The 25,740-nt window shown below is 45.8% G+C and overlaps 1 protein-coding gene across 1 annotated transcript; it reads right to left on the bottom strand.

The window, feature by feature from the left end:
* Window positions 1–96: 96 nt before the first annotated feature.
* Window positions 97–25,740, bottom strand: HTRA3 (HtrA serine peptidase 3; the record flags this gene model as incomplete). The annotated part of the gene is made up of 9 exons (XM_081207531.1): window positions 97–721; window positions 1,536–1,631; window positions 5,373–5,421; window positions 12,198–12,312; window positions 13,267–13,299; window positions 14,872–15,066; window positions 16,762–16,984; window positions 19,546–19,645; window positions 25,323–25,740. The coding sequence occupies 9 exons, from the start codon at window positions 25,738–25,740 to the stop codon at window positions 556–558; spliced, it is 1,395 nt and encodes a 464-aa protein (XP_081063657.1). The 3' UTR covers window positions 97–555.

Raw genomic sequence — 25,740 nt, 5'->3', positions numbered from 1 at the left:
CACTTCTATTGAGGGCTCAGGTGGGCTGTTGTATAGTGCTTCTGTTCAAAGCAATAGTACTAGGAAATAATAGCAAAACAGAATTAAAGAGAAAACTTTTCTGTTGTGTAAACTTTAATCTTTGTACAGTAGAACATACAGTACTTGTCATAAGTATACAATTTGTACAATAATGCTTTCTTAATACAATGAAAAAAAATCATTTTAAAAACCCTGAAAAATTGTGCATTTTCTCAAAGTTTTAGCTTTGTTTTGCACATTGTTTTGCTTTTATATCAGGCAATAATTCTATAAGAATCATTTTTCTACATTTCACTGCTTTCATATACAACAGTCGTACACTATATGAAATTCAATATGCAGAACTACCAAAAGGAACTTTTCTTGAAGTAGTGAGGTTGTTGACTGTCAGGTACAGCCCCGGCTCAGGCAGTTATGTCAATCCACCTTGTCATCAGTCAACACAAGGTGCTATTACTAACATTGTAAAGGAGGTATCTGATGTTCCAGAATAAATGAGTTTAATTGTGTTGCAATGATCTTCCTCAGTTTGTTTTACATAAGCACTTCAGGTTCTATGTTAAACAACAAGTCATCGTTTCCCCTTCTGACTTCAAGTAGTAGAGGTGATTCATTCATTACTGCATCTTGCAGATCAGCAGAAGTCTCCAATGGGCGCCCATTCACCTTAACAATGATATCTCCATCCTTAATCCCACCTCTGTGATGGCAAAAGAGAAACAGTAATAAGATAAAGTCCATTCTTTATTTGTTTAAAAAACCCACAAACAAATTTATTTATTAAAACATTTTGAACTCCCCTAAACACTCCCAAGAGGGACGCGGGTGGCGCTGTGGTCTAAACCACAGAGCCAAGGACTTGCCGATCAAAAGGTCGGCGGTTCGAATCCCTGCGACAGGTTGAGCTCCCATTGCTCGGTCCCTGCTCCTGCCCACCTAGCAGTTCGAAAGCACGTCAAAGTGCAAGTAGATAAATAGGTACCACTCCGGCAGGAAGGTAAGCGGTGTTTACGTGCGCTGCTCTGGTTCGCCAAAAGCAGCTTAGTCATGCTGGCCACATGACCTGGAAGCTGTATGCCGGCTCCCTCGGCCAATAAAGAGAGATGAGCGCTGCAACCCCAGAGTCGTCTGCGACTGGACCTAACTCTTAAACACTCCCAAAGCATCTTACAATGAATTGTTATTGTTATTTACAACCCACCCTGTAGCCTAAGGTCCCAGGGTGGGTTACAGCATTAAAAACAATATTAGAACAAAAAACAAAAGTAAGCACAGATATTACAGACTTCTACTACATGATTTGAAATCTAATACAGCTGAGACTTTAAGAATAATACTTGAAAATGAAATACCACTGGATATACAACTCCAGAAAAAGAAAGTAGGGTTTTTTTAGACAGTTAAAAAATAAAAATCAGTCAACACAAGTTGAACCTTGAATCTAACTGTGCCTCTGAGTTTATGCTGGATTTAGCATGTTCTAAGCAACTGCTTCTGGATTGTGACCAATATACCTCTGAGATGGAGAATTTGGAACAACTTCATGCACATAAATTCCACTACTGACATCTGGAAAATCTGGATCATCGAGCTTAAGTTCTTCCACTAGTCTAAAAAGAAAGAAAGAAAAGAAGCACAAATATTACCAAAATTGAATCATTGTATTACTATTACTATTGCTGCTGCAGCTTTTGAAGAATTCAGAATTTCTACCTCCATGAATTAACATTTTAAAACAACTTTGCAGTATTGTGTTAAATGGAAGTTAGCAGTGCAAGTGAAACTTGTAAGACACAGGCTGTTTATGTGGCCTCTTGGTGAGAGGCAAGGTGGATGAGTAGTTTTTCTGAAAAAAATGGTTGTAACATTCAGCTTCTGGGAAGAGATGTAGTACCCCAGAGGGAGGGAAACTCGTGCAGGAAGGGGCGGGTGGGCTGTGCTGCAGAGCTCCTCTGGTCCTTTGGAAGGAAGGGTTGAGAAAAGCTGACTGGGTGTCTGGAAGATTAGGAGCAATATTTCTTCTCAAAGTGGGAGAGGACGAGCCCACCCCTCCCCACTCCCATCTCTGGATTTTTTGGGTTGCATCCAACAAAGCTGCCCCATTAGTGCAAGAACTTCCAGCTGAGCAATGGGACTTTCTCTCCTCTGATGCTCAAACCAGAGGGTTGGGGGAAGTTCTCTGAACAGATATGGGGGCTCGGGGAGTACGCATGGGGAGAGGAGAGGGAGAGGACGTCCTGGAGTGCAGGCAGAAGTCTGACGGGCCAACTTTGTTGACTATAAACCCCTGGGGTTCAGGAAAGTGAGCCTTTCTCTGCTGCCATTAAAAGCAAACTGGGTGGATGATAAAATGACAGTTATTCTTGTTTTGTATCAGAATGAGGCCACCAGCCATGATGCTTCCAGGCATGTGCTGCTCAAGTGATTCCCACTATGTAGCCTGTGCAGCATCAACTGAGGTTTGTGTGCAGAGAGGTAAAGCTTTGTTGTTGTTGAGTCGTTTAGTCGTGTCCGCCTCTTTGTGACCCCCTGGACCAGAGAACACCAGGCACTCCTGTCTTCCACTGCCTCGCCCGCAGTTTGGTCAAACTCATGCTGGTAGCTTTGAGAACACTGTCCCAGCATCTCGTCCTCTGTCGTCCCCTTCTCCTTGTGCCCTCCATCTTTCCCAACATCAGGGTCTTTTCCAGGGAGTCTTCTCTTCTCATGAGGTGGCCAAAGTATTGGAGCCTCAGCTTCAGGATCTGTCCTTCTAGTGAGTACTCAGGGCTGATTTCCTTAAGAATGGATAGGTTTGTTCTTCTTGCAGTCCATGGGACTCTCAAGAGTCTCCTCCAGCACCAGAATTCAAATTAATAAGAGGCTGCTGCCTAAGCCATCCTTCGGAGAATGTATTTTTCACTCTGCCCACCCACATAAACAAGGAACGGGGGCCCTTTCTTGCTGCCTGGCAGAGGAAGGGCAGTGAGACGAGAGGATTGCAGAGAAATCAGGGTGGCACCCAGAGGTCACCTTGCCAAGGGACCCCTCAGACTTGGCAGTGCTGCTGGCTGGCATTCCTTTTTGGAGTCTGCTGAAATAAGCCCTTTCTTATCAGCTGCTGGGCCTTGAGGGGCCTGTGAAGAGCCCAGGAGTCTCAGGGAATTGGGGAACACCCTAACAGGCTGTTCAGGGACTTCGAAGGATTCTGCTGCTGCCAATGCCACCCTGCAGCTGCGTAGGAACTTCTTGCCAATTTTGTTTAATTTTTTTAAAAAATGTGTTCTGCTTCTCTTAGCAACCCAAAGTTATCCCCAAAGCCTCAACACCACAATGGAAGATCACAGCTTCCTTGTGGAGGAATCGCTGCAAGCCCCTCTTATCACAGTACACAGCTCACACGTAATCTTGCCTGAGAAACTATTTCCACAAATAAGCTGGCTGTTGGATCAGCCGAACCCAATTCTCTGTTCCAATGTGTTGTCTCCCAACAGTTTTTTATATTTTATTTTACAAAATGCAGTTGCAGAAACTAAAATGGAATATGAGCCTACAGTTCTTTTCTGCCAAAAAACCACTCCCCTCCCAGCTGGTTCTGCCCTGAGACAAGCAGCTTTTGGGGTGTGTACCATTGTTTTGTTTTTAATCAGGAAAACCTGAGTGGTCAAGGATTAAGAAGTCTCTTATCCTCTGTGCTTATCTTCCACTTTAGATGGCACCCTTAATTTTGTAAAAGGAAAAATACTGGGGGCAAACTACATGTCATGTGAACTTTGGTCCTTAGTCATTATAAACTCAGGAGTGTCTCTAATAAAACATAAAATCACAGCCTAGCTACACACATCCATGCACACGTATAAGAGACATCCACATGCATAAGCTGCCTTCCTCAAACACTGTGGATGCGCATCCACACCCTCGTTCAAGTAGTCCAAGGTTATTGTCTGTGGTCAGGCGAGCTTCTTGTGGCCACCCCCTTCAACAAGGCAACAGCAGCTTCTCCTCCGCTTCCAGACTGAGATGGGAGGCAGTTGCTGCTGCTGCAGACTGTGGGATGTGATCCATGAGAAGCAGTCAAGTACAACATTCCTTGAAATGCTAGAGAAGACATAAAAGGGAATGTTTGGCCCAGCCAGTCAAAACTCCCTGTTCCTCCTGGCTGGAGCACCTGATAGAAGGTGGGCGTGACCTAACCTGTCCAGGTAACAAAGGGAGAAGTCATGCAGCACACCTCCCTCTTTTTGACTTCCTTCTTCGTTTGACCAGCTTTTAGCTAGGACTGCTCTGCTAGCTCTCAGCTAGCAGAAGCACTGGGATTATTCCCCCATATGGGGTAGATCTACATGTACATATTTGTAACTAAGTCTGCCTTCAGGAATCCAACTGTGAACTGATGTAAGTAAACTTTTTTTATTGACTTTGAATAAGATTGTGGTGTCTTTATTCTTTTAAAATGGATTCAAGGGAACTTAACTAGGAATGTACAATTCAATCTGAGACAGACTGAATTGTATAATAGTGAGAGGCTCACACGAGCCTGCAACCAGCTATCTGCTGTGCGTGTAAAAAGGGGAATGTAACTCTGCTAAGTAAAGGAACTTGCTAGTGCAAGTTAGGAAGGATATTAATAAACAATATATCCTCTCCTGTCCCCCTGAACATTCCCACACAGACGTTCCTCACTGCTTGCCAAAATGAGCAGTTAGGCAGAGCAGAGAGGAGCAGCTGCGGTCCATGCTTGCTCTGCTCTCTCCCAAGAGGCTATGGCACCTCCTTACCACCTTCATCACTGGCACCCTCAGATGTACAGGAGATGAACTTTACCTGTCTTCTCCCTCTGGACAGATGTGAGGATGAGACCTGTGGTCCAATCCCCACTGCTGCCAGCATCTCCCAGTACCTGGTACTGCTGCTGCCCACTCACCTCTCCTGCCGGTCTACTTGGGCTGTCAGTTGGTGCCACAACACAACAGCAGGCTTTCCTATTCTGGGCAGTAGCTGCAAAAGAGAGGCTATGCGTGCCAGCAGGGGTGCAGTGCCACTGAGGGAGGGAGGGCAGCAGCTGCCCAGATGCTCCTCTTCCTACACAGCAGGTCAGGGGGTAGCGCCAATGAGCCTTCCTGAGGCATTATGGCATTGGTCGTTGCCTGAAAATGCTGACCCCAGATGCCTGCAATGCTTCTTTTTGATGTGAATGAGAATGCTCATCTGGTCCACCCGTTGTTACACCTGATTCTCAGCCCCTGGCAACGACTGGATTTGGGCCCAGGGTTACAATTCTGCACATGGGAGATGGGCTTATTTCAACTGGAATTATATACATGAATGTAGCTCTGGGTGTTCTGTAGTTCAGTACACCAAGAGAGACTTACGCAGGTGTTATTGTCAGCATCCTTATTCCAATAAACCTTTTTTTCATATCTGGAATAAAAATGAAAGTCTAGTTAGCTTTTTTAAAACGTTCCAAAGCACAAAGTAACATAAAACACTACAGAATTACATAAAAACCTCTACATGGCATATAAAATAACCAAAGTTTGTGCCATAGGCCATCTCTTTAAGACAGTTGGGTTTCTCAGCAACATATTGTAAATTTTATTTATTTTTTAAAGTTTTTCTATGCCTCTGTATAATAAAATAAAAGAACAGTGTACAGCGTCAAAACATTAAAACCAATGCAGATGATCATTAAAATGCCTGGCTACTGTATTTTTCGCTCCATAAGATGCACTTGACCATAAGACACACCTAGTTTTTAGAAAGGGAATGCAAGAAAAAAAATATTATTTAAAGGGAGTGCTGAGCAGAGCCTGTATGCATCCCAGGCTCTGCTCAGCGCTCCCTTTCACGAGCCGCGTGGAGCATGTATGCGGCGCTTGCAGGGTTTTCCCCAGGAGGGAGAAGGGGGCAGCCCTCACTGATTGGCTGCCCTTCTCCCTCCTCAGGGGAAAAGCCCCACGTGGCTAGTGAAAGGGAGTGCGGCTCTTGGGGGCTTTTCTGGGAGGTGGGGAAGGGACTGAGGGGCTGCCCTCTGTCACTTCCCCCAGCTCCCACAAAAGCCAGCAAGAGCCGTGCGCTCTTTAAAGGGAGCACGGCACCTGCGGGCTTTTCTACGAGGAGGGAGAAGGGACTGACACAGCCAGTCAGTCCCTTCTCCCTCCTTGGGAATAGCCCCCAAGAGCTCTTTACCCACCTGCCTCCCACCTGCATTCGCTCCATAAGACGCACACACATTTCCCCTTACTGTTTAGGAGGGGGAACGTGTGTCTTATGGAGCGAAAAATACGGTAATTTAAAAAAAGTTTAAAAGGAAACAGCTGCCATGCCCTGTCAACATAAGAAGGTCTTCACAGAAATGTCCCCAATGGCCAGGCTTGGCCCAGCTCAAGTGCCAGCCCTCCCAGGGCTCAGGGGTGCTACATAATGGGGCTTAGACCAAGGCTTGGCATTTCCTCCCTCAGGCAGCATCTTAAGGGCTCTGCCATAAGGGAAGGAGGGCAGAGAAGTCCACGTTTGTGTGTATGTGTGTGTGTGTGGCAGCACAAACCAATCTCCACAGGCAGCAGTTCAAGCCAATTCATAACATCAGGTTGTTAGGAAAGCTTACGGAAAGGCCAGACAATCTGCCAAGTTTCTAAACTATGTGGCAGCTTCCTATTTTTAGACCTTACGACTTACAAAGTTTATATACATGATCTATTTCGCCTAAGGTAAAACCTGTCTCCAAAGTGCTTTCTGGAAAGGGCAAGCAGTTCTATATCTGCAGCAGTTCTCAAACCTTTATTCCTCTGTATGACTTCAGAGCAGGGATGGTGCCCTGTCCCCAACACAAGGGGATGACTGGCAGTGAGGCTTTGTTTAAACTTTGTTTTAAAAACAGCCACAGGGCCCTGCAAATTAGGCCGGGAGCACAGTGCTGAGAAGAGTGCCAATACTCTCCACCTTTTTCTGGTACAAGTATTCTCTCTGGCTGCTACTTCCCCCACCAGGAAACCTGTGACATGGCAGACAGGCTTTATACTGAGAAAAGGGCCTCCTGTTCCCTGGTGCCAATACCATTTGGGGGACTCACAGCTCTGTTTAAAGAGAGACTGAAATGGACAGAAGAGCTGGCAGAATCCGAGACCAGGGAGAGGAGTCGGTGGAGGAAGATTGGAGGAAATTTAAAACTTATTTGCAGAAATATTGTAAAATTTTTGAATGCTGATGACACTGAAATGAATCGCAGGGGTTCTAGCAACAAAGTAAAATGTAAGATTGGATCAATAACAGATAAATTAACAGGATATGAATTTGCTGAATTAATTTGTAAAAGGGATACAAGAACGGGAGACGTGAGGAAGTCGGGAAAATAAGTTAACTGAAGATGAGAAATTAAGAAAGAGGGAATTTTTGTTTCTTTTTATTATATGTGTTTTTTCTTTTTTCTTTTGTCGTGTTTAATGTTTGTATTTTTGCATTTTGTAATCTGTATTTTGTGATTTTGTATTTTCTCTGTTTTTGTAATTTTTTTTTTGAATTTTCTTTTATTGTTAAAACTTAATAAAATATTTATATAAAAAAAATAATGAAATGGACAGAAGAGCAAATGTGCTATGTGGTTTGGCCCTAAAACGAGGGCTGTTTCCATGTGGAGGTGTTTTCTCACACAATGGGTACCTCAGGTCCGAATTTTCCACGTGCACATTGGTGCAAGGGTTCCACACCAAACAGCACATTTAATTTTCTGCCTTTTGATTCCTAAGCCAATGTTTCCCGTTCACACTAGTGGGTGGGCGTTGAGAGGATATATGCGTGTGCTGAGTGCTTGTCCTCTCCTCACTAATAGTACTTGCCCACCTTTCATTCCCATTTTGTCACACTGGGCATGCAGACAGGTGCGTCTTTCCTAAAACGAATGCACTTAAACACACACACACATCCAGTGTGCAAGAGTGAACATTACCAATGCACGATATTTCATAATGGACAAGGTGAAGGGTTGTGAATGGGGGTGGGAGGCAGAGGAATTCTCATTCTCTCTCCCCACCCCCCTTTTGTCTGCCTGCTTCCCTCCCTCCTTTCCCTGGCATGGAAAGGACAGCTTTCTAAATAACTCGTGACGCATATAACTCAAGCATTTTGTGAATATTTAACACCTGCCAACATCCAGTCCTCATATTCTCTCCCCTGAGACTCTGATGATTCGACACCATGCTGCTATTAAGCTTTTTACTAAGTTTAATAGTAAAAAGCTCAATAGCAGCACAAGAGGAATGGGGGATGGTATCTATTAGTAAAAAAAGGCAAAAGGCAAAGGACCCCTGGGTGGTTAAGTCCAGTCAAAGGTGACTATGGGGTGAGGCCCTCATCTCACATTTCAGGTCAAGGGAGCCGGCGTTGGTCCACAGACAGTTTTCTGGGTCTTGTGGCCAGCATGATTAAACCACTCCTCGTGCAACAGGACACCATGCCAGAAACCAGAGCGCACAGAAATGCCGTTTACCTTCTTCCTGCAGCAGTGCCTGTTTATCGACTTGCACTGCTGTGCTTTTGAACTGCTAGGTGGGCAAGAGTTGGGACAGAGCAACAGGAGCTCACCACCATCGCGGGGATTTGAACTGCCAACCTGATTGGCAAGCCCAAGAGGCTCAGTGGTTTAGACCACAGCACGACCTGCATCCCTATACCCATTAGTATGGTAGGAGGAAAGCTTTCAAGTTGCCTTCTAGGCATTTTTTTAAATTGTACCGTATTTTTCGCCCCATAAGACGCACTTTTTCCCCTCCAAAAATGAAGGGGAAATCGGGGTGCGTCTTATGGGGCGAATGCCTGCAAGCCTCGCGCGCCCGGCAGGAGGTCCCACCGGGTGCGCGAGGCTTGGGGCGGCAGCGGACTGCTTGCCGGGATGCAGAAGCTTGGGGTGCGCTGAGCTCAGCACGCCCCAAGCTTCTAGGGGCGCGCAAGCAGTCCGCTGCCGCCCCAAGCCTCGCGCACCCAGCGGGACCTCCTGCCGGGTGCGCGAGGCTTGGGGCGGCAGCGGACTGCTTGCGCGCACCTAGAAGCTTGGGGCGCGCTGAGCTCAGCACGCCCCAAGCTCCTGGTATAGCGCAGCGATCCGCCAGCCCTGGGAGAGCCCCGCGGCTCTCCCAGGGCTAGCGGACTGCTTGCCGGCACGCAGAAGCTTGGGGCGCGCTGACCTCAGCTTGCCCCAAGCTTCTGGATTAGCGCAGGGGTCCGCTAGCCCTGGGAGAGGCGCCTGGCTCTCCCACGCTAGCGGAGACCTTGCTGGCACGCAGAAGCTTGGGGCGCGCTGAGCTCCGCACGCCCCAAGCTCCTGGTGTAGCGCAGCGCACCTGGGGGGGGAAATAAAAATTTTTTCCTTTATTTCCCCCCCTAAAATCTAGGTGCGTCTTATGGGCCGGTGCGTCTTATGGGGCGAAAAATACGGTAAGTCATTTTGAATGGGCACTTGTGCAAAAAAGCAGCATAGAACATTGTAAATAAAATAAATAAAAAATAAGACCGGCAAGGCTCCTTCCTAATTCTATCATATGTACTTCATATATACACTTAGTGACCACCAGCCAGCTGCAGAATTTCATTTGCTTTAATGTCTGCAAAAGAACAAGGCTGAGTATTTTCCCAAAGAACCATCAGCTTTTACCGTTTCTAACTTGGCTTGGCTTTTGGGGGTGAGAATAGCCCCTATAGGTTCTTAAATAGGATTTATGTTTTCTAACGGGTTGGTTTCAGCATGTGTGTACGTACGTACATGTACACACAGAAAGACATATGTGGTCGTAACCAAAACAGCTATTCTGTTAACACAGCAGACTTCTGCTTGCACAGCAGAAATTTCCACTGCTCTCTTTTCCCTGGCAGACTCCCCCATGCACCCTCAAAATCTGCTCCAGAAGGCTGGAGGACCTTCCGGGGCATATCTGGAGGTGGGCAGGGAGAGGAAGTCCTGGTGGCTGAGTAGGACGCTGCAAGTGCAGCACTGGATGCGACCCATAGTCATTAGTGCATAATGTTGCTCCTAATTACTTCCCATGTTGCTTCTAGAGTAAGTAGGAAAAAGGAAATGAGGGACTCATGTTTCTGAAACAGAGCAGCAAGGATCAAAGATGGAGCTGGGCAATTAATAGAGGATATTTTGTGGTTTTCCAGTTGTGAAGTGTTAGGAGTCCAGAAAGGGATTTTTTAAAGCGATTTTTCATGCCCTTTTCCTGCAACAGCAGGGACTTCTATTATTAGTGGAGAATTACTCTGGTGACTTGTGCTTCAAATAATGATCTAACCAACCCTGCTTCCACTCTCGTAACTACAGCTGGATGAGGAAATGTATGAGCAAATAGATATTTTGCGACCTCTTCCTCCACTGATCCAACAGCTGGGGCCACATGGAAGGGACAAACTGGATGCTGAGGTGGGGGGGGGGGCGGAGAAGGGGACTTGGTTATAACCGTCTGTGCATTGTATTTTATATTTTATAATTATTAAAATGTGCCCCTGATAGGGACCATAATTACTTTTGCAGCTGGAGGCTGAGTCTTTCCAGAGTTGGTGGAAATAATATCAGAAATTACATAACCATTAAAAATGCTTCAATTATGTTTAATGCCACACTTTGTATCTAATTCATACTCACAGGCAGATACTGAAATATGAGTAATAACAATTCCAAGAGCAATTAATACTGACATCTTTATGAGCCTCGACACACAGTTCTAGCACTTCATTGTCAATCCAACGTGAGAACTGAATCGATTCAGTTCAGCAGCAGCAACACAGGAAAAGCTGGCGCAACAGCTTATTGTGCTGTGCCTGTTCTGTGGATAAGCAGCCCCCAGTGCTTTCTGTCTGGCAGCCTGGAGGAGCACTTGCTACTAAAAGCGTGTGAAGAAATGAAAGGGGGGGGGGTTAGAAAGGAAGGAAATTAAGGCAGCCAGCTAGGACAGAATGCAGAAGAGTGATATGTAAGATTTAAAAGGAGCCCAGCTACTTACCATGCCCTAAGCTGCACTAGTAATGTACTACTCCATTTCACACATGGAAAAATAGTCATCACTGTAGGCTCAACACAGAAGGAGGAAAAGCGAAGTCTGAAAAAGTGAGGGGAAGGGTCCAGTGGGACGGAAAACAGGATAGGGACCACTAGTGAGAAAGGAAGGGGACCCAGCTTCTTTCTCTTCGCATAGCCGAGGCTGAAGAGGGGAAGTAGCAGCACTCATGGTCCCTAAATAGTGATGGTGCTCAGATGGATTATTAGACCATTTTAATGTCATTTGAGCTGCTAAACTGTTCTGCCAACAGATGATACAGAATAACATAAAAGCATATTTATATCAAATAGCACTTGCAATGGGATGCATGTGGAAAAGCACTTCGGCAGGAAAACCGAGGATCAGTTCCAGTATCAAAACGATATATGATCTCAATAACACAATTGTGATAATATGCTATTATAATCATGCATATTGCAGTACATGCATAAACTCCCTGAGTGCAAACAGTTTCAGGAGTAGCACAATAACGTCATGCCAACATCCGTCTTATCACTGCAGATATGAAAGACTTTGTTTAAGCATCTTTCATCTGAATAAGAGGTCTCCTTTATTTATTATTATTTAATAATGCTATAAACTATGCCTGGGGCAAACGCTTAGTTATAACTAAACGTTTGCTTTTCCTAATAGGCTATGCTCTAATGTGGCAATCCTAAACCTATTTACCTGGAAGTAAGCCCCACCGAGGTTGATAGGACTTGTTTTTAAGGCATGTGTAGGGCTGTTACGTAAGAGTATTGTGCTGCCACATAATGTCATCCTGAAGAACTGTTAAGGTGGCCTAGGGCATTTCTATCAAAAATAAACTTTTGGTTGCACTGAACCGGAAGTACAATATCTTTCCCTAGTCCAGTGACTCAGGGCCCGTCCCTAGGCCATAGCACACCTTCCCCAGGCCCTTACCAGCCCCACTTTGCACCCTCCTTGGGTGTTTTTGCCTGAATGGACCATGTCCTGAACTCTGACAATGCTTCTTGCATCCCTGGGAGGAGGGTGCAGAGGGGTGTGTGAGTATCCATAGAAAATAGCCTACTGGGGGGAAAAACGGCAAAATTCACATTTGTTGCTCTGCCCATTTTTGCCTCTGAAAAGGTTTCCCCACCCCCTGCTCTGGTCCAATCCCCGGCAATTGCTTCCAAATTTTACCTTTACTTTCTTTGTCAGAATTCTCTGACAGGAATCGAGCAATGCGATCGGAAGGAATAGCAAAGGAAATTCCTGCAGCAACCTTTAATGTATTGATGCCAATCACTTCTCCATCCTGTTGAAGTAAGATACCAACACATTTCATTTGTTATTTTAAAAGCTTTTGCCTTTAAAAAGAAGTGTATTCCTAACAGGCAGCTTGTGCTTTTATCACAATAGTAAATTAACGATAATCAGCGCTTTTTCTGACACGGTACTCACTGCCACAGAGTACAACCCCCTTGGTCATTTTACCAAGATAGAGTTGCAGCTTTGGAAGGGACCACAGGGGTCATCTAGCCCAACCCCCTGAAATGCAGGAATCTTTTGGCCAACCTGGGGCTCCAATCCACAACCCTGAGATTAAGAATCTCATGCTCTATGCTATCAGTGCCGGCACTTCATTTTTAACCAAAAAGAAAAGCTCTGATTGTATACGCTTGGCTTTTTGCAACTGTCATGTGTCGCCACAGCTTGTGATGCTGGACTGAGTCTTTGGCTTCTGCGTTCAGCTCTATGAGCATTCAGCTCTGCCTTGCCCAGTGGACCAGTGGGAAGCTGGGCTTCCACAGCGTTTTTGGATGTCACAAAATAGACCCAGGGCACCTACCCCAGCTCAGTGGTGGAGCCCAGGCTTTGCACGCTCGGTCCCCGGTATCTCTGGTTAAGGAATCCTGCAGAGCAGGGCTGGAAAAGTCCTTTCTCTGCTTGAGAGCTTGGAATGTCGCTGCCATTCACAATAGACTTAAAGACTGTGGGAATTAGGTTAAATTAGAAGAGGAAACAAGGGCTGGGTATCATCAATGCATTGATAGACCTGTCCTTCTCACACTCATGATAACCCAGTGAACTTCATGGTCAAGTGGAGACTTGGCCTCCCAGGTCTAGCACTCCAGCCACTACATGAAACAACAACTACATTATTGGCCAAACTGAGACTATCAAGATGGCAATTTGGGTAACTGTCCCTTTTTGAAAAAAACTATTCAATCTGATAAATGAAAGCTCCTTTAAAGTAATCTGTCCTTACCAAGTTTACCAGAGGTCCTCCTGAGTTTCCGTACTGCAAAACAATATCAGAAAACATTATGGCTACTTTCAGGAAGTGAACATCATATTTCAATGAAGCATACTTTATCAGGCAGCAATTCTGTATTTTCTGCCCCACAAAAGCTGCTGTGTGCACCTTAGACTCATTTTCTTCACAGGGAGGTCACTTCGGTGTTGCTAATGCAGTGGTTTGACTTCACCTATAAAGGGTGCACTCCATTGTCTCTCGAGACAGACAGATGCCAACAACAACAATATGCATGCACCATATGCAGACATAAAGACACAGGTTCATTCCCTTGCACAAGTTGCAAGTTTCAGTAAGACGGCAGTTCAGCTAAAATTACTGGGACAGCTAGGAAAACACAAATGTGTGGGGCCAATCTTAGTGCTTTCTGCATCTCTATAAGGCACCTCAGCTTCTTGCCTCACTGGAGAATGACAGACATGCCTGATGTGGGCGGACACAGAGTTGCTCTCCCACTCCCATCTTTCTCAGAGCTTACACCTGGCCTGACATGCATGGGCTGTGTGAGTCACTGGAAAGACCAGGAGTTGCTTGCCTTCCACTTCCCAGGAACTTTATGGCTGGAGACCCCACCACATCCCAGATGAGGGAATGGCAGCTGAGCCCAACAGGGATGGTCAGGGAGTAGAGAAATGGAACAACCAGAGAAAATGAAGGTAGGTTCTCAAGCCATCAGTATAGCCAAAAAGACCCCCCCCCACCTCTGCACTACAGGGTCACAGCCTGATCTAAGATAGGTCGCAACAGCAGCGCTACCACCACACAAATAAGTGGTAAAAATTAAGTTATGGGATCAGCAAGTGCATTTGGGGGTAAAAGGTGGGCCCCAGGTCTGAAAAGGTTAATTGCTGTTGGTCTACAGCAGCCCTTTCAGGGGCTCTGACTGAGTCTGAGATGCCACGCTGCTGCTGGGAGTGGTCAGGGTTAAGGTAGCCCTGCTGATTAGGGAATAGGACTAGAGTCCTCCTCCTGCAAAGAACATAAGCTGAAACATTAAAATAATGAGCCAATGCAAAACAATTTGCCAAGTTCTACAAGTGGCTTTTTCTTAAGAAACAAGGACAGAGGTTAAACAATGATTCATCAACACCAGTAAAATAGAAAACATTAAGCAGCCTTTGTTATTTCATAAATACAGACTACTTTCACAGTTTCTTTGAAATACAGGCAGCTGCCATTTTAGGCATGTTCAATGTGCATGACTGTGCACACAGGCATTGTTCCCAACCCGAAGCCACCCCAAAACTTACAAAAATGTCACAAAAAGGGGTAGAACTGGGTATTTGCAGGCTTTTCCAGTGGTGTTTCAAATATATGCGATTTCACTTCAACATGTCGTGCCTGGGAACGTAACTCCTGCGTAAATTGGGAGTTGCCTGTAGTCAAAAGATGTATTGAATGTACTGGACTGTTGTAAATTGGATAAACTGTAAACTGTGATATTATTGGAAAACATACTTCCAATAGTATGTTCCCTCTCAGTAGTTGGACTGGTTAAAAATCATCACCTCTGGTCCATAGATTTTGAGATTTCCTGAAATCGGAGGATTTACTTACATTGATGATAGCATCTGTCTGAACATAATCCATGTCAGAATCCTTCAAGCCAAGCTCTTTGCCATCCCGCTGGGCTGTACTGACAATCCCTGTTGTCACTGTGTTCTGCAAAGCAAAGGGACTCCCAATGGCCACAACAAATTCACCAGGCCTCAGATCCCCAGACAGGCCCATGGCGAGGAAAGGCAACTTTTTCTAGGAGAGAAAGACAGTGGTTGCATTTGAGCAGAGGAAAGCAAACCATAGCATTCCCAGAATTTTTTTTAGTAATGTATCAGAACTAGGGACAGGGTAGAACTATGAAGCTCACGGGGTGACTTTGGACTAAGTCTGCACTACTCAAGGCAAGCTACTGGGTTCCCAGGAGCCAAGCCCCGTGGCCTTACGCTCTGCACCACCCATACTGTGTGACTGCCACAAGCTTTGCAGATCAATCTCTGCTTTTCAAGGCCGCAGAACTAATCCTGACACCTGACTGACAACTCTGTAAACTGACCCCAAGGACCAGGGCCTCAGGAACCACCAGGCCCCAGCTTGAGCTCACTGCAGAGGACCTCCCATCTTGGCTAAGCCCGATCTCCTTTCCCAGCAACTGTTGCTTTTGGAACTTGGCCTTATGCCCGCCTTGAACACTCCAAGATCTTGGGATGTATCAGTGCAGAATGTTAGTAAAATTTACATACAGCCCCACAAGAAAATTGCATAAAGACCACCAGGACACCAACGTTGTGTTTTCAGTCCAATTCTCAACGTTAAACTAGAGATGCCACTGAAAATAATAACTCCCAGGTTCATATTATGAATTGTGGACTGCTGCCCTCACATACAAGATGAACATTATAACCCCCACTCCAGTTTCCCCATGGCTCAGATTTAAATCAAGCCAGGGAAGAACTCAATTGCACTCTCTTACCCACCATGAAGGTGGGGAGAAATCTCTCTCCTTCCTTCTCCACCACACCTGTACTCCTCCCAGCACTGCTCTGTTGATCCCAAAGACTGTTGGGGAATATTGTTTGCAGTGCTCCTGACATCTCAACAGAGGCTTATGGGTGGGGTGAGCAGATACTATTCCCAATCAGGGATGGGAATTAATTCCAACTGGTTTGGAATAATTTATGCTATTTACCAATATCTTTTGAAGTAAAGGGAGTTTCTCAGCTTTTTCCAAGCCACTTCATGAAGTAATTGCGGGCGGTGGTGGTAAATCTATCATGAATTTAAACTTTACTTCTTTGTGTCTTTTATAATGAACAGCGCTATGAAAGAACTGGAGTTTAGAAATCAATCCGGGTTTCCCTTTTCCTCTTGCTTCCAACATCTTGTCAGGAAATAAGAGTCACTGTACCATCTATGATTTATGTTTTAGGCGTTTCGGAGTGCACATTCATCTACAAATCTGTTCTCAATCTAAATCGCTTGAAAGGAACTTGGCAAAATGTAAGAAATTTCCATTTGTGGAATGTTTCACTTGTGATGCATTTCATGCCTATTAAGATAAGATCCAAGGCGAGAAGCACCCTCTACCTCAATGCACTTTAACCCTGCTAAAATCACTACCTTCTTAGGGAAAAACTAGTTGTTACAAGAGACACAAGCGCAGCTCTTTCCTGAGCAACTATTCTGATTTCTTTGCTGTCCTTGAACTGTTATCTCACACTTTCCCTGCCTTTCCCCATCACTCTCCTTCCTAACAAAAAGTGTGGGTGTTTTTTAAAAGTGGATTTGTTGCACCAGAGTACTTTAATCCACTTTATTCGTGAAAACCGTAATTTCAGGTATGTGACTGAATCCGTACCATAAAACAGTGAGAGTCTACGTCAACTATGGAGCGTCAGCAGCCTCAGGTTTCAATGCAAATATTGGGCACACTTCCTTTGCCCTACTTACCCGTGGATTAATCTTTATCGTCGCTATATCAGATTTCTTATCAATGTCTTTGATTGTTGCATCATATGTATCTCCATTCTGCAGCTGGATTTTCAATCGTTGTCGCCCGGTGACTGTGGAGCTGCTTGACACCACGTGGGCATTGGTTACAATTAAACCTGCATCTGACACAATAAACCCAGATCCACTGGAAAGAGGAACATTCCGGCCAAACAGAGGATGCCTGAAAAAAATGCCACCTCTTAATCAATAAAGCTCACCGAGAAAAAATAAGCAGGCCACAACCGTGATCTGCACCCTTTTCCCAGAAACAAAAAGAGTGCCTCTTCTCCAGAGAAATGGCTGGGATGACAGAGCTGCTAAAAGGTATTAACACAAGAGACCCATAAAATGCCATAGAAATCCCAGCACATGCCCCACAACAAGCATCCAGACACTATACGAGTGATGGTCCTGCCCTACAGACAGCCTTCAGGAGCAAGCCATCTTTAAGCATCCACCTGAAACAGCAGCTACAGCTTATATGTCCAAACAAAAGTCAGCCATAATCAGGTACCGTATTTTTCGCCCTATAGGGCGCACCGGCCCATAGGGTGCATCTAGGTTTTTTTTGGGGGGGGGATAAAGAGGAAAAAATTATTTCCCCCGCAGGCGTGGGGCTGGGGCGGGAGAAGCCCGATCTTCCCCCGACCCCAGCCCCCAGAACAGGCTGCTATCTGCAAGCTGCGGAAGCCCGGCGGGAACTCTCACAGGCTCCCACGGCTTGCGGATAGCTTCCTGAAGCCAGGAGAGCGAGAGGGGTCGGTGCGCTTTCAGCGAAAGCCTGCATTCGCCCCATAGGACGCACACACTTTTCCCCTTCATTTTTGGAGGGGGAAAAGTGCGTCCTATGGGGCGAAAAATACGGTAATTCCCAATTCCTTTTTCTTCTCAGTAGCTCATATCCCAAGCCCAAACTACACATGATGTGGGAGACCTGGGGTTTTACCTGATCCTGTTTTCTTGTTATGTATTATATTTGGGGTGTGTGTGTGTTAATGCTTGTTTTACCAGCCACTTTATCTGAGTGAAGATCTCACAATGCCCTTTTACTTTTGTAAAAACACCTTCAAGGGGTTCCCAATTTGAATTGAGGATAAAGTCTGGGGGTTGAGGTTGGTTAATTCCTCACCCCTGTGCCCTCCCTGGTTGGTATTAGCTACTGAGAAGAAAACATGCAAGTACAGTGAGACAATGCATGTTTTTCCACCCTCCATGGCTAATGGCGACATTTGGGGGGGGGGCTGTTGAGTGATTTGCATTGGAGAACTGATTTGGAGGGGAAATGGGTTAAACGACCCTCAACTCTGTGGGATCGTCTGCCCGCTTTCAGGAAAATAAAGAGAAATTGGGTGATTCAGTCCCAAAACTCCTGTGTCACGTTGTGTTGTTTGGCCCTGAAGCTTAAGACAAATTCATGAGTACCGTGGAAGCAAAATGGCTGCCTGGAAGATTCCCAAGGAGAGGAGGTTGTGGACTCAAAAAGGCTGTAGGATGGCAGGATACAATTGCCAGGATTGCTCTTGTGCCTCAGGCTCACTTAGTGTAATGAATTTTAATACCAATTATATCTAGGGGCAGCTCCTACCTGAGGAAACTGAGGTAGATTTTGAATCTTCTTTACAAAAATATCAGTGCTCTGACATCCGCATTTTAAAATGAGACACTTTTCTGCTATTCTCCCTTTTTGTAAATTTTCCCTCAGGTTAAACAGTAAGTGAGTACAGTGAACGTCCCCCCCATTTCCTCTGCCAACAGGTTTCCTGAGGTACAAGAGGCAGAGCTAAAGTCACCACAAGTAAGTTGATCTAATGGGCACTACAAACAGATGGTGGGTGATTAAATGCACCAAAACAGTACCCACCCAATACTGGAAAGATTTTCTATGGGAAATGCTCAGTTACTATTTACTGTGCAACTCCACCCATTGTTGTTAGTGGTTTTAGGGCCATCTACCCTTGCTGGTAAAATCCAGCATTTTCAGCGTTCTGTTTGTCACCTGTGAGTCCATACTTGTGCACATTGTATACATATTTTATCTTGGAACCTTTTCCAGAAAACCCATGTTTCTTCATCCACTCCTTGGTTCTGCCTAGGCCACTTCTGCTGAGTGTCTGTGCCTCCATCCAATTGGCTAGCCTGGCCTGAGCACGCAGCATAATTTGTGTGTGTGTTGCTGACAGTATTCTGCTCTAAATCGGACATCCTGGACATGTGCAAAATCCACCTCAACAGAACGGTTGAATGAGCACAAAGTACAGTGGTGCCTCGCAAGATGAAAAGAATCCGTTCTGTGATTCTCTTCGCCTAGCGGTTTTTTCATCTTGTGAAGCAAGCCCATTGACGGATTAGCGGATTAGCGCTATTAGCGGCTTATCGGATCAGCTGATAAGCGGCTTAGCGGCTTAGAAAAGGGGGGGGAACCCGCAGGAACTCGCAAGACATTTTCGTCTTGCGAAGCAAGCCCATAGGAGATTCGTTTTGCGAAGCACCTCCAAAACGGAAAACTCTTTCGTCTAGCGAGTTTTCTGTCTTGCGAGGCATTCGTCTTGCGGGGCACCACTGTAAAGAGAAGGAAATCAAAAGAAATCTAGGAAATCTACCATAAGCCCGCCCCTGCCCCCAGCCGCCAGTAGTCAAATCCCCAATGATGGCAAAGTAGTGTTGCGCTTTCCCGTTGTAATCAATACTAGGTATGTACTTGCACAGTATTTTTATTTTTAATCATAAATGCCAGCAGCTTACCTTAAGAAAAGTTCTATATGTACAACTGCTGGTGCAATCTTCTCCACCACATCTGCAATGAAGTTAAACTTATACCTTGGGCTGTTTGGCTGTTGATGATCTATACTAGCAAAGATAAAGGGAAGTGTTATTAAGAAATTAGAAATCAATAGGGATGTTGCTTATTTCTACATAATAGGAATGCCTGTTATGCCCCTGCCCCAGCCCTGCCCCGTTTTGGGGCTACTTCCAGATCCGTGGTGATGAGCTTGTGGGCGGTCAGCCATCAATCTGATGAGTGTAAAATGGTCATGTCCTGTATTTTATTTTGTCTCAGCTCTTCAGAATCAAGCAAATAATAAATTTTAATTTAAGGTGTGAAAAAACAAAATAACAATATAAATGTAAAGGAATCCCCCCCCAACCCGAAAGCTTTTTGGTTAGTTTCTCAGAGAAACAAAAAATGTCCCTGTATTTTGTTTGTTTGTCATTCTGCATGAGGATATCATCATTACAGGAAATGTAAAAATTGTAATTAGAAATAAATAAGTTCCCAGAAGGACTTGGCAGGGGAGGAATATTATTTTCTTTAAAAATGCTATGTTTTTGTTTTGCTTCTCTACAGGAGCACATCAAATACTCCAACATTAGGAAGGAGTTTTAAGCTTTTTTAAAAAATATTGTTTATTCTGGACTAGTGGTTCATTTTTTTAACAGTTTAACATCTCATTTCCTCAGACGACATGAGTCATAATTATTATTTTATTCCATGCTGAACCTGTTGTGCTGAAAGTTGCTTTTAAAAAAATATCTTCAAAGAAAATAAATGAAGGAAGCAGATTCTGAAGGGGATGGGCAAATTCCATTGGCAACATTTCAAAAAGTTTTCTTTACTTGCCAGAGGTCAACTTTATAACTTACAGCGCAAGTTCGATTTAGAAGGTGGATTTTAGAATTTATATTAACATTTAAATTTCTTATTTATTAATAAGTACAGTGGTACCTCAGGTTACATGCGCTTCAGGTTACAGACTCTGCTAACCCAGAAATAGTGCTTCAGGTTAAGAACTTTGCTTCAGGATGAGAACAGAAATCGTGCTCCAGTGGCATGGCGGCAGCGGGAGGCCCCATTAGCTAAAATGGTGCTTCAGCTTAAGAACAGTTTCAGGTTAAGAACGGACCTGCGGAACAAATTAAGTACTTAACCCGAGGTACCACTGTATATGCCCCCTGCTTTGGGCTTTGACTCTCAGTAAGTATATACTTCACACTCCTATGTGTGTTTCCGCACCACCTTTTAATTTCCCAACACCCATTTCTTTTCTATGCATATTTACTGTAATTCCAAATCCTCCATCAAAGTTATTCCTCATTAAACAAACAAAAAAGGCATTTTATACATTCAGCCACCATTCATACTTCTACACCCTGCCAGCACTCAAGAGAGGTTTAAAGTGCACGTGAACCACACAACTTTGATTTTCCCACGTGTGCTTTTGTGCACGCATGAGCATTCAATTGAACTCTCAAGGTCTTGAGGCTTCCTGTCCACACTAGTGAGATGAGCTGCATTTATTTGCACCCTGTGGTGTTGTCCTCTCCCCTCAGTTGGTATTTCCCCACCCACCATAACTTCTGGAAACCTGAGGTCAATTGTGGGCATATTTGTTTAACTGTGCACACAGCCAATTCTTTTCCATTTTTGAAATACAAGTTTTCCATTATACCAGACTTGCACAAAGGACCACCTATCCCCAAATGAACTAATCCAGACCTGGAGAAAATCATTTGAGGCCCTTCTTCATGTGCCTCCAACACATGAGGCCCAGAGGGCGGCAACAAGGGAATGGGTCTTTTCTGCAGTGGCACCCTGTTTGTGAAATGCTCTCCCCAGGGAGGTTCGTTGGCACCTTCACTACATATTTTTAGGCACCAGGCCAAACAATCCTCTTCACCCAAGCCTTTGGCTGATTCTATGTCCTTTTAAATGTGTGTGGGGTAGTGTTTCTGTTGTTGTTGTTGTTGTTGTTGTTGTTGTTGTTCTCCTTCTCCTTCTCCTTCTTCTTCTTCTTGTATGTATTTTGTGTTTTCATTTTGGAGGCATCATTTGGTCTACCCGTTCACATCCAGAGGTACTACTGTAAGCCTATCATTTGCTCTTAACCATGTTCCATCTTCAGTGTACCAGTTTCTGGGCATCACAAATGGGGAGAATGTGGTTGCACTTAGGTCCCAAGAATATAAGAAGAGCCTGCCGGATTGAGCCAATGGCCCGTCTAGTCCAGCATCCTGTTTTTGCCATGACCAATCAGACACCCGAAAGCAGCACCTGGGCACAACAGCGCATTCCCCACCTGTGAGTGGGCTTCCCATCAGAATTTCAACCACCCTGTGATCTTGGGTTGAAAGGCAGCATATAAATTTATTTAATAATGTTGACGACAATAAAAGTGTTGTGAGGTCTGCTGTGAGAATATTTGTTTAACCGTGTGGGTGGGCATTTTTTATTATTTAAAAAAATGTTTTTGAGATACAAGTTTTGTGATATAGCACACTTACACAAAACAGTGGGTTGGGTTTTTCCACATAAAATATGTGTTGCTGTCAACCCATCAACAGCCCACTGAGGAATGTCGTGATATCCTACAAAACATCAGCACATAGGTTAAACCCCCTCCCTCACACACAATACTCTTCAATATGTCCACAGTTGGGTAAAATGAAATTATATGTTGATTCCGCCCCCGCCACAAACCACATTATCTGTGGATCAGGGAAATCCAAATTAAATGGAGGGGAGTGTGAAAAACATGCACACACTGAATCCATTTTTAACTGCTGTGTGTATGCAGCCTAAGATAATGGCTTTTTTTCTCCCTTTGCCAACCTCCAAATATTGTGTTCAGAGGCTCTCTCTCTGCATTACTAAGAGGCTTTAATTTACAGGGTAAAACAGTTCTTCTTCAAAAACAAAAAAGATCACAGCCCGTTGTGCACATGTTTTCATGACTCAGCCACAGAACTATGAAATGCTGTTTTTAAAATTTTCAAATGGTATTACTTGTACACACAGAAAACCAAAGTAAACATTTTGAAACTGTCTGAAACTTGCAGGAAACAACCGGAAAAGAAAATAATGTTATTGTTTGAGTGTTTGTATTTCTAGCAGATTATGTGGGTTTTCTGGGAAAAACTGAATGGAAAGTTTCCCCCAAAAAAACTTCCCACTGTCCTAAAACCAAGGAGATCTGATTTAGCAGGTTTGACATAAGTTGCTAAACAAAAACTTTAAAAAGTATGTCATGTAAATTTTACATACTATCTGAAAATGTTACCCAATTGCCAAAAATAGTTCAACTGGGGTTTCTGATTCGAGGGAAAAAACCCCATCAGTTCCACTTACAGAGCAATCCTATACCCTAGTTACACCAGGATGCAGGATATGGGGGAAGGTACGCAACTATTATGCCAAAAAAATAGCTGCTGCCAAATCCTACTAAAATAGCATTTTAGAAGTGAAGGCATTGATTAATTTCTATCCTGCTTCATATGTTTAAAACATCTCTAAGTGGTGTACTAAAAGCTTAAAAAGCGACAGACAAATATTACAAAATTACACCATTACGTATTAAAATGTTCCATTAATGACACACGATCCCTCTCAATCTCCGAGTTCTCACCCAGGATCCAAACAAACTCTCTACTCACCCAACAACTCTTTTTGTTTCCATAACAAGAAGAGTTATGGAAACAAGAGACATCAACCTAGTCTCTAGGCTTGCTTCCCTAGTGCCCCTTGAAACACTGCCTGTGCCCACCAACTGGAATAGCCTTTCTCAACCATGGGTCCCCAGATGTTGTTGGACTACAACTCCCATCATTCCTAGCCAGCATGGCCAGTGGTGAGGGGTGATGGGAGTTGTGGTTGAAGTTCAAGAACATTTGGGGACCCAAGGTTGAGAAAGGCAGATCTGGAGAGTGTGCTGGTGAAATCACCCACATGCATGGAGAGAGGTTGATGAAGGACACATCACAGCGCCACCAAGCCATCAGCTCCAGTGACACAAGCACCACCAACATAATACTAGAGGCATCTGTCCAGGGGGGAGTTGGAAGTCCCCGTACGTTGGTCCATTTTGGAGCACAATACACAAAGGGAAGGGAGGAGAGATGCCACCACACAGCACCCAAAATATGTATTTAGAGACCCACTTCTTAATGTTTTATCCTATCTCAAAATGGTGATAGTGTTGCTTGTTTTAATGTGACCCACTTTAGATCAGTCTGTGACCCACAGTGGGTCCCACAAGAACATGGAACTACAATTTGTGCCACTGCCAAGAGTCTTAGTTTGTTGTTGCAGCTTTGATTTAATGCTACTGCCAGAGCTGGCCCAAGGCATTTGAAGTGAACCGCAAAGTGGGTTTGTCACCCTGCCAGGGAAGGAGTGAGCGATGATCTAGATCAGGAGCAAGGGGGGAATAAGGATCTGCATTAGGAACAAGAGTGGGAGGAGACCAGCAGCGCCTCCTGTTTGCCAAAAGGTCACTGTAGAGGCGGCAGTGGGTGGGGGGCTGCCAAGGAGGCGCCAGATCCGGCCTCCGAGAAGTGTGCCACAGCTGCCACTGGCATTCCTTGGAGGCCAGATCTGCTGCCCTTGTGGATCCTGCCACCCAAGCTGGTTGCCTCACTTTGCCTGGTGGGTGGGCCAGCCCTGAGTGCCGCAGTGTAACATGCGGTTTGACCCTAGCGAGATTGTTTTTCTGTTCTTATTTTGGACGCAGAACCACCTCCTCTCCCAGCCCCTTTCCCACTGCATGCAGGTCAATGTGAAAATATAATCCTCTAAATGTATAACTTTTTGGAGATCAGAGGCTTACTGTTAGGCTTCGTTCGGCATGATGCACTAGGAAGGGAACTGAAAAGGGTTCAGCTGACAGAAGGAACCATGTCAGAACAAAACGTTCTTGAGATGCTGCCAGTAGTCCGTGCTCCCCCACCGGAGAGAGAAGTTAATGCAGTGCATTAAATCCTTCTCATTTCCCTTTCCGACCTGTTATTGCATGGAGAGGCTGCTCCCAAATTGGTTCTGTTGCCACGTTGGCACGTGGCACAAATCAGGACGTTTTTTGTCTTTTAATGGAATCAAGCATTGCCTTCACCAGAAGAATGCCCCGTCAGGAAGAGCGCACTGCCATAAAAAGCTTGCCTGCGGTGCTTGGCTCAACAAGACAGCTGTCGGCAACAAGACAGCTGAAGGCGGAACGATGCGAGTTGTGCATCGCGTGCATACACACTCACTCGTCTTTTGCACTGCTATTCTCTCTGGCGGAACAGGTGTTGCAGGTTTCTGAAGCGCCACAGAAGCATACAAAACCTGTTCGGCAGGGCGGAGTGAGATCACAGCGACCACCACGCTAGAGCAGTGACAGCCTTCAAAGTCCTGTGTTTAAAGCTCCCACCCCGCTCCGTAGTTCTCTCTCGCAGCAGCAAGCGGATCAGGAGCAGGACCCAGTGGCGTAGCGTGGGGGGTGCAGGGGGGGCCAGCCGCACCGGGCGCAACATCTGGGGGTTAGGATTAGGGGGCGCAAATCCACAGGTTAGGGGGCGCAAATTACTTGCCTTGCCCCGGGTGCTGACAACCCACGCTGCGCCACTGGCAGGACCCGGAGGGTCTGTGGCTCTCTGGGGGCTGGAGGGGAAGGCGGCCACTAAGCGGCTGCTCCCCCTTCGGCTTCTCCGCTTGGCCCTGGCTTCTTCCTGGCCTCGTTGTTCGCGGGGGTCCGCGCGGCTCTTACCGGCTCCGCAGGCGCCCTTCTGGACCTGCACGACGGGCGGCAGCCCCTGCTGCAGAGCCTGGCGCTCGGCGCTCTTGAGGCGGCACCCGTTGGCGTACGTCCTGCCGTCGCTGCCGCACACCGGCGCGCGGAGCCGGCACTGGCACACGCCGGGGCCCTGGCCCAGCCCCGCGGCCGGGAAGCGGCACTGGAGGTCGTCTCCGCACGGCGGGTCCTCGGCGCGGCCGCACGCCTCGCCCTCGCCCGCCGCGCACACCAAGCAGCAGTTGCAGCCGTCGGGCACGTAGCCGCTGGGGCAGCCGGGGCTCGGGCACCGCGACACGTCGCAGCGCGCCGGGCACCGCGCGCCCCGGCCGCGCCCCGGCAGCAGCAGCAGCAGCGCCGCCGCCAGCAGCAGCAGCCGCGCCGGCGCCCTCAT

The sequence above is a fragment of the Podarcis bocagei genome (genome assembly GCF_964188305.1).
Source record: "Podarcis bocagei genome assembly, chromosome: 9".
Classification (NCBI taxonomy): Eukaryota; Metazoa; Chordata; class Lepidosauria; order Squamata; family Lacertidae; genus Podarcis; species Podarcis bocagei.
Note: the sequence above shows the minus strand (reverse complement) of the source record. Positions and strands in the feature narration are given on the sequence as shown.